Source organism: Pelmatolapia mariae, linkage group LG14 (genome assembly GCF_036321145.2).
Source record: "Pelmatolapia mariae isolate MD_Pm_ZW linkage group LG14, Pm_UMD_F_2, whole genome shotgun sequence".
NCBI lineage: Eukaryota > Metazoa > Chordata > Actinopteri > Cichliformes > Cichlidae > Pelmatolapia > Pelmatolapia mariae.
Genome location: NC_086239.1, coordinates 14,444,234 through 14,453,465, shown reverse-complemented (window position 1 = coordinate 14,453,465; position 9,232 = coordinate 14,444,234). Strand labels below are relative to the sequence as shown.

At 39.1% G+C, this 9,232-nt stretch overlaps 1 protein-coding gene across 2 annotated transcripts; it reads left to right on the top strand.

Annotated features, from left to right (window-relative positions):
- Positions 1 to 801: 801 nt before the first annotated feature.
- On the top strand, positions 802 to 8,069 carry LOC134641047 (lysosomal amino acid transporter 1 homolog). 2 transcript variants are annotated; one of them, XM_063493233.1, is made up of 8 exons: positions 802 to 936; positions 1,260 to 1,629; positions 1,738 to 1,867; positions 2,005 to 2,092; positions 3,029 to 3,138; positions 3,233 to 3,334; positions 4,601 to 4,786; positions 6,259 to 8,069. In XM_063493233.1, the coding sequence occupies exons 2-8, from the start codon at positions 1,427 to 1,429 to the stop codon at positions 6,373 to 6,375; spliced, it is 936 nt and encodes a 311-aa protein (XP_063349303.1). In that variant the 5' UTR covers positions 802 to 936; positions 1,260 to 1,426; the 3' UTR covers positions 6,376 to 8,069. The 2 variants fall into 2 exon arrangements, with proteins under 2 accessions (XP_063349303.1, XP_063349304.1); XM_063493234.1 differs by lacking the exon at positions 802 to 936 and having other exon boundaries at positions 1,442 to 1,629; positions 1,742 to 1,867.
- The last annotated feature ends 1,163 nt before the right edge of the window (positions 8,070 to 9,232 follow it).

The window sequence follows — 9,232 nt, the reverse complement described above, 5'->3', positions numbered from 1 at the left end:
ATTCCTATTCTGATTCATACAATAAAAGTAAATACTAAAATTGAGACTGAAGCAAACATAAACTAAACTACAATTCAACACTTTCAAGCAATAAAAACTAATCTGAAATGCCCATATCGGATTAGAAATTAAGTGCCAAATTGTACTTCAACTGAAACATATTACAGCATATTATTGGTGTTATTACAGGTGGGTTGTTATTAGTTGTGTGATGATGGTTGTATTGTATATGCTGGTGTTTACATTAGTTTTTGATAATATAAAAATGTAGTAAGGAAGAAAAGGCCTGTAGCAAAAGCGATATAGTTTTTCACTGTATTGACGTCATTTCACTCATTCATTGCTCTGGTCAGTAGATGGTGGTATTTTCCCAGGCATCGCGTCCGGCGTGAGACTTCATTTTGCGGTGCCTTCAAAATAAAAGCACACGATTTTGTCTACTTCATGGAGTGATACGTGAATGAAGTACATGAGAAATGAATGGGAACTATTAACGTCAAAAATATGTATATTATACACGAAAATACATTCTACTGTGGCATTTAAATAAAAACACACATGACTTTTGCTATAACGTATGTTGTTTTCGTAAATACGTACCTGGGTACAACTTTGAAAAAATATTTTCTACATAAATATGTACAAATTAGGTATCCCAGTTTACAAAAAAAGATATATTATTTTTTAATTAATAAACAACCTGGCATTTTAATGTAAATTTCTCATCAGTATTAAATTGTCTTCAACGAGGATTTTACTTTGAATCGCACCGGATGTTGCATCTTATCCTGGCCCGCTTCACACAGGAGACCGCGGATGGTGGACGGAGAAGCTATCCGTAATCTTTTTCAAAGGGCTTAAATGTGTGAGGATGCTGGTGAAGTTTGCACAAATTAGCAAACAGCCTGGAGTCTTTTACGAGTCCGTTTTTGTCAGGTGAGCGGTCACTGAACTTAATTATGTTTTTTTGTATGTTTGTTTGTTTGTTAGCATCTCTTCCAAATCCATTCAAATTAGCCTGAAGCATGATTGCGTACACATAAACACCACAAGTGGCTCTCTGGACAACTGTGAGCGTGGGTAGGCCAGACTGAGCGTGCACCATGAGCAAACTTATCGCTTACTGACGTATTTTTTTAAAATGTAGACGTAATTACTGATTTGGGATGGACCTAACACTTCATGTTCTTTCCTCTGTACCTCCCACAGTTTTCTTTGTTCGTTTTGCTCACTGTCTGTTTTATTTTTCTGTCTTTCAGACTCGAGAAATGACATAGCAAGTCTGTTTGTACAGGCAGGTAGTGGTGCCACATAAATCTGCTTTCTCCAGGCTTTGGCTTTGTTGACAAAACAAAAACACACCCAGGCTACTTAGAAAGTTGAAGTAGGAGGAAAAGGAGGAGGTGGAGGAAATCAGTCTCTCCTCATGGCCAGCGGGCGTTTTCCAGGCAAGAGTGCAGATGTGGCCATCAACAACTGGACCGCTCCATCTCAGGGCAGACCGCTGTGTGTCAACGGGACACCATGGATCCTTTACCTGCTTGAGGAATGTGTGGACAACATCTGGGAGTACTGCAGCGTTGTGATAGGACTCATATCCATGTTCTGTTTTTTGTTGTCCACGATACCGTGAGTAATTATTTTGATTACTGTCGGCTTATTGTGCAACCAGCTCAGCCAGTCAGAAATGTTAACGTCTTATATTTGTCTTTAATCTGACTTGCTGGGTCTTTCCAGGCAGGTCTATGAGGCCTATCGGAATGGAAAAGTGGAGGAGGCTATGTCTTTTGGGTTTCTCGTCTTCCTCCTCAGTGGAGACCTGACCAGCTTCGCTGGATGCTATCTCACTAGCCAGCTGCCCATTCAGGTGAACACAGACAACTCAGCCTGGCTGGTTGAGGTCTGCTGGCTGTGCAGTGTGAAGTGATAGTCATTATCCTGATACCGCTTTTCTTTTTTTCCTTTTATTTGACATTTCTCTCTCTTGATTTGTCCCACTCTCAGGTTGTCACAGTGGTGTTTTACATCTTCACTGACCTGATTCTCATCTCCCAGTTTCTCTACTATAAGATCAAAAACAGCTCCAGCAGAAGTGAGTCCTGACATCGTCTCTGCTCTTAGGTTAAACCGCTGGCAAAGCATGATGCCTGGTTTAAATACAGCACTGTGCAAAAGTCTTATAACATAAAGAAGTGATGGGTAACGCAAGACTTTTGTGCACTTGTTATGTGGCATTTTCCATCACAACCATCTCAGGGGTTTATAGAGAATGGTCCAAAAAACAGAAAATATCCAGTGAGCAGCAGATGAATGGATAAAAGAGATTGTTTCGAGTACATAAGAAGACAAATAAAATAACCACATTACAAACAACACATGCAGAAGAGCATCTCTGAATGCACAGCACATTGTACCTTGACGCAGATGTGCTGCAGCAGCAGAAGACCACACCGAGTACTGAGTACAGAGCTAAGAACAGGAAACCGAGGCTACAGTTTACATAGGCTCAATAAAACAGGACAATAGGTGAAACTGGAGAATCGCATCATGGTCGTGCAGCAGACAAATCTGCAGCAACTGTGTGATCCTATAGTGTCTAAGAATGTGTAAGAATTCAGGCAGTGCTAATGGCAAAATGGGGTGAATCCCAGTACCGGCAATGTCTAATTACCTCCACCAAGGAGGTTATGTTTTTGGTAATGTTTCTGTGTGTCTTATTTATAGCTCCAAAAGTTTTGAATGAGTTGTGATAAAACCTTGCAGGGGTGTAGAGTAGGGTTTAATATTATACAATAGTTATTCAAGTTATTTATATCCAGTTATCATCCGTTACCTACTCCTACATAATGTTTGTGTAGTCAGAGTAAACATCTGTCGTGCTGCCCTTATCTGATTTGCACTGCTCTGCAAACTTCATTGGGTAGTAATCTTAATTATACTGTTGCCTAAGCAGGACTGAACCTACAGGTACTGTTTTTGTTGTTGCTGGATACATCTGTTACTGAGTTTGTGTGCATTTGTCGTTTAGAAAATCCCGCGCTGAAGTGGGTGTGCTTCATATGGTGTGGCGCTGGGACATTAGCACTCCTGGCTTTACCCAAGCTCATTATAGACAATGGTTCACATTTAAACACTCAGGTAGGACGCAAACACCTTTCCACTTGAGATTACCCACTCTTCCGTAGGTGCAGCATTAACTCTTTTCTCTTTATTTGACTGTTATCTTACCCAGAGTGCAGCCAGCTCCAAGTCAGTGGAAATCACTGGTTATGTATGTGGATATTTGGCATCTGTTTTCTACCTCTGCTCCCGTTTTCCACAAATCCATAAAAATGTAAGTAACTTTTTTTTTTTGACTCACTTTATTCTCAGAAACTTGGTTTGTGTGTTTGGATTGGAGGTTTGTGGAAAGCTCAAATTACTATGTAGGAGTTGGTCATAAATGGGGATGGAGAAGATGGTGAAGTATGGACATTTGTGAATACTGCATGTGTGTGTCAAAATGAAAGCCAGGCGTTGAAGACAATGGCGCTGTTGTGCTGAAGAAACACATTGGCTCGATTGCAGCGATTAATCACCAGAGGGGATCGTCTCAGTAGCGTGCCAGTGCCAGAGAGACTTCTGGGCACAAAACATGGACTCCCATGATGTTGTAAATCATTTAGGTCGCTTTGCCCCTGTGGAAATGTAAACATGTTAGGGCACGTCCAAAATGTCATTCCAAGTCTACAAAACAATTAAAACTGTTGCTGTTTAGGATTTCCTTCAGAGTTTCTCTCACATACACTCACTTGTTGCCTGACATTGTGGGGGAATAATCAGCAGGATATTCCTACTCTGCTGCCAAGCACTTCTTCAGGGACAGACTGAATTTAGCAGCGACAGCAGAGTGTAAAACTCCATTTTATCTTTCAAGGTTGAAATGTGTCTTTGGTTTCTTAACATCGGATGGATACTGCCTTTCCTCATCCTTTCAGTGATAGATGTGATGAACAAAGCCAGCCTGTTTATGTGAAGCACACATGCTTCCTGCTGTTTGTTAGTAGGATGAATTCGCTGTTGGCTGTTATCTCTTTTGGGGATTTGTTGATACCAATAAAGCAATTCAATAAATCTAGTCTTATCCTTTAATCTTGTTGAGGTTCTCTGTGTCTGTTTGTTTGGAGTGCAAGTCCACTGAATTGAGATTAATGTAAGTGAAACAGCATGTACTTAACTCTTTTTTTTCATTGACAGTGACTCTGGGTTTTTGTGTGTGGGGGGGCTTCATGAAACCAGGAGTTGTTGTCACAGGTGGTGCTATAAAGAGGCCAGGAAAAATCCAATTCCACCAAATTAGCACTAAATTACGCTTGTTGTTTAAATTCCTTTTTTTTCTTTTGTGGTGAGGTGTCCCAGCAGACATTGAGGCAAAGTTTAAACCTTCACATAAGACATCTTTACAGGGAAAGTTGCCATTTTTATCTGGTTGTAGCTGTGGGAGACCAATCAGACAAATGTTTCTGGCCATCCCTACTAACAATAAGAGTCGCTATAAGCCCAGTGTAAGACTGCTGTGGTGCGTCTTGTTTGTCTGTTAATTATCTGTTAACTATTCTAGTTCCAGCGACAGTCTACAGAGGGCACCTCCTACCTGCTGTTTGCCCTGGCCATGATGGGTAATGGGACGTATGGGCTGAGCGTCATAGTTGTCCTTCCGGCATTAAAGGGCTCCAAACAGAACTTCATCGTCAAACATCTGGCCTGGCTTATCGGCAGCCTGGGAGTCCTCATACTCGACTGTTTTGTATCCTTCAAATAATGATAATAAGCCCAACTGTACAAACTTAATGCAAAATCTGACCCGATAAATCATAATAGGGTAATATTGCTTGTAATGTTTTTGCATGTGCAGTAAATTTGAAGCATTCAGCATGCTGATTTTGTCCTAACTTGTGTACAACCCCAATTAGAAAACAGCTGTCTGAAATGTAAATAAGATAAATGCAGTGATTTGTAAATTTGACAGTAGAACATGTCAGATGTTTAAAATAGCTTATTATTTACAGGAAAAAATAAGCTCAATTTAGATTTTAATGTCCATGTTTACCACTGTGTACCGTCCCATTTCAAGACCTTGACTCTTCTACTGTGAAACTGCTGTTGTGATGGCAGCAGCATGTGGTTTAGCATTTGCTGAAATCTGCTAGGACTTCCCTGAAAAAGAAGTTGCTCCCTCTCCTCTATGTTTTCCTGAACAAATTTGAAATCTTCTGACCACAAAACAGTTTTCCACTTTGCTTCAGTCCATTTTAAATGAGCCTTGGCCCAGAGAAGATCATGTTCATATATGTCTTCTTCTTTGCATGACAGAGCTACAATCTATATTCATGAATATCATGGTGAACTGTGGTCAGACAGTGATTTCTCCAAGTGTTCCCGAGCCCATGCAGTGATTTCCATCACAGAATCATGTTTTTAATGCAGTGCTGCCTGAGGACCCAAAGATCAAAAGCATCCAGTGTTGATTTACAGCCTTGATCTTGCGCACAGAGATTTCTCCAGATTCTCTGAATCTTTTGATGATGATACTTAGACGATAAGATATTCCAAGTCTTCACTATTTTACACTGAGTAACATTATTCTAAAATTGTCTCATCATTTATAGACAGATTTTAGTAGGTTGGTAGGTTTTCAGTAGGAAAATCTTGTGAATGTGATAATTTGAGAACAAGGCGGCGTAGGATTTTAATATTCATACCATAGGTGCATCTGCTAAGAGGGTGAGGGGTAGCACTGGCCGCTGCCAGTATTTTCATTTCTGAGAAACGCCAGTCTCTTAGATGTTCTTTTTATACCCAATCATGTTGCTATTCAGCAGGTTTTCATCCCAATGAAACATACCAACGACTGTGACAAATCGTTGCTGTGTTACGCGTTCGGACGCGTGAGAGCAGGTTGGAATGAACCTACACGTGTGGAGGCATGACAGTGGGCTGACATGAATCTATAAATGTGTTAAGGTTAGGGCTGGAATAGAAAGCTGCTGGGTCATTGCTTCGAAATGACCTCAAATTTACTTAACATGGTAAATTTTCTCAGTTTCAACATTTGCTATGTTTTCCATGTTCTGTTGTGAATAAAATATAGGTTTATTAGATTTGCAAATCATTGCTTTCTGATTTTATTTCAATTTTACACAGCGTCCCAACTTTTTTGATATTGCAGTTGTAAAATGTCTGAACTTACAGTGTCCGTACAACCCTTGACCGAATCAGGTAACTGCCCAGTTCATCATGTACAGGAAGAACATTTCTGCCAAAACCAGTGCGCTACGCCATATCCCAGAGGTGGAACCTCTTCTGAGTGAGGAAGAGGAGCTGACAGTGTTGTAGGACAGAGATCAAACACCAGCAGCGATTGGACTATCAGTCTTTTTTTGGAGCTCTCAGGGGTCGCTGAACATGAGTCTCATTTTCTTTGCACACAAGAGGACAATCTCCTGTTTAGTGTGTTAATAAAGAAGGAAAGAGGAGGTAACAATTTCCTTAACACTGGAGATTAACTACCAGTTTAGAAGCTCTTCCATAGTTTCTCTTTAGTCTGGCTTGCCTGCATGACTTGGGTCATTTTTGCACTTATGGATGGAAAAACTATATTTAAAAGCAATCAGTGAGCTTCCATGTTTAAAATAGGGCTCTTAAAACCAGTTAGTCATTTCTAAAATGAAACCTTTGCCAATATCTGCGGAACCTGATGTATTAACATATTTTTTAAGATAGTAGGTATCACCACCAAAAGCCCACGAAAGCAAATTTTCCAAATACTCCCCTAGTAAGCACAGAAGTGTGGAATTACATTGGTCTTATCTCACTTTGTGGCCCTGTAGCTAACCCTTTACAGCCATATGAGACGACGCTGGGATAAAAAGAACCAACTCTGATGTTTTAATGTGAATCTGATAGTGTTATATAATGTGAAAAGGATTTTTCGTGTTTAATGTTTAAGGACTAGTGGATTTCTTTGCTTTGCGTTCTCTTTGTCCTCCAGGAGAAACGGTGTGTACCCTTTAAAACTGTTAATAGTCTTAATATAAATGCATTGCATAAACACATCACTGTTTTTAAGCTAATGTGAATCAGATTGTTAAAGTAGATAATAACTTAAGAAACTGTATTTCTTAAAAACAGCAGTGGAACTGTTTGTCCTTCCAAGTCCCTGATTATGACCTCCCTGCAGATGTCCTCTCTTAAGTTTCCGTGTGCTGGCATCATCTTTTTAAAAATTTTATAACGTTTATTAAAAAAGAAAGAAGACACGTTCAATGACGTTATCTAAAAATAGGAGCATTATAAAATTAGTCCACGTGTCTAATCTGTCATCAGGTTTGTGGGAGAGAGTATGCTCTTGTCAAGCCAAATTTATTTGCATTATTTCGTAGCGTGTCCTTATTAGCTTCTTTACAGTTGTTTCCAGAACTAATGCTAATTGAACAGATGACAACAGAGGAGAGAAAGGAGAAAAATGGTGTACTAATAGATGAGTAGTTTCATCTTATGATTATATTTTTTGTAAGTATTGATTTAGACTAATGCTAAAAATAATAATAATAGTCTTAATAATATTAGTTAATTCATAGTAAATTAGTTATTAGTGAATTATATTCTTCTGACAGATGGTTTTGTCATACAGTATGTATGTGGCACAGTCACTTTTAACCTGATCATCTGTTTAACTTCAGTTCTGCAGATTTCTCTACCTCAGGCAAGTGTGGGCATCTTTTTGTGTTAAAAAACAAACAAACCATTAGTCATTAGTCCCAGTACTAGCTCGAGAAAATTCATTTGCAAATATGCAATAATAACTTCTTCACTAATAATTCAGTACTTCTATTGATTTATTGTATTTTCAAAATGTTCCTGTTTCTTTGATTGTTTTTGTATTGAATATATTATTAGGACCTATTGCTGCTACAGACTGTGGAGCATGTATATAAGTTGTTAAGATGAGTTTATTTTATTTCCTTTTTTAATCTTCCATTGTGTTGCCTTTTAATAAATGTGTATTGTAAGTTTAAATAACTCCATTGTATCTTTATAAAATATACTATGTACTGTTTTGATTGAAAGAAATCAAGAATTTGGTCTCACATTTCACATCAAAGTTTGAAGGTTCTGTCTTTGAGTCACAGAAATGCACAAGTTTACAATGTCCTCTCAATCATGTCCGTAGTTTGCTGAACGAAACTGTGCGCCTCCACAGTGGATTTTAAATCCAAAACTCAAGATGCGATTGAAATGCAGGCTTTCAGCTCTACTTCAAGGGGTTTTATCAAAATGTTGCATTAACTGTTTATGAATTACAGCCAATTTTATGCACAGTCCTCCATTTTCAGTGACTCAGAAGTATTTGAACAAGCAGACTTTGCTAGAAAACGTCCAAAATAGCCTGAATTAGCAGTTCTGAGAGAAAAATACAAAAAAAAAATATTTGGACAGAAAAACAACACAAATTTATACCAGAATTATGGAAAGAGGCAAGTATGGAGGAAAAAATTGGCTCATAGTGGAGGCAGTTTTATGGCATAGCTTCGTATAGCTGCCATTGGAAGCTGGGCACTAGTGTCTAAGGGTGAAGTAAAGTAGCAGGCTGAATTGTGAAGTGTACAGAATGCCACAGAATCGACAGCTACAGTAACCATGAGCGCTCAAACTCAATGCGCAACTTCTGAAAACAATGCTGCAAAAGCACACAAACAGAAGGACATGCAGCAAAAGGTCATAACAGACCCCACAAAACAGCTGTGGAAGTGACAAGCCAATAGTAACCGTCTAATACCAAACATGTACAGTATTATATGGCTCAATTAAAACACATTACTCTTCCGTCTTGCCTCAGCTGTTATATCAGAAACACTTCCGTTGTGTTTTATTGAACTTCCGTTGTGTTCTGTGTTTTTGCTGCATTCCCATATATGTTGGTGTTTTTGTAAGTTGCGGCCTCTCAGGGCCACCGCAAACAGCACTCCACGGTGCAAATAATACTGACGCACAGCATCCAATTGTTTCTCAAGGCAGCGAAATTGGATATTTTTCAATGGCCAAGCCAATCACCTGATCCCAACCTAACAGAGCATGCTTCTCAATTATTAAATACAAAACTGAAGGCAGAGAAACCCAGAAACGAGCAGCAACTGAGTGAAGGTCTGGCAGAGCAACTCCAGGAAAGAAACAGCATTTGGTGATGTTCTCG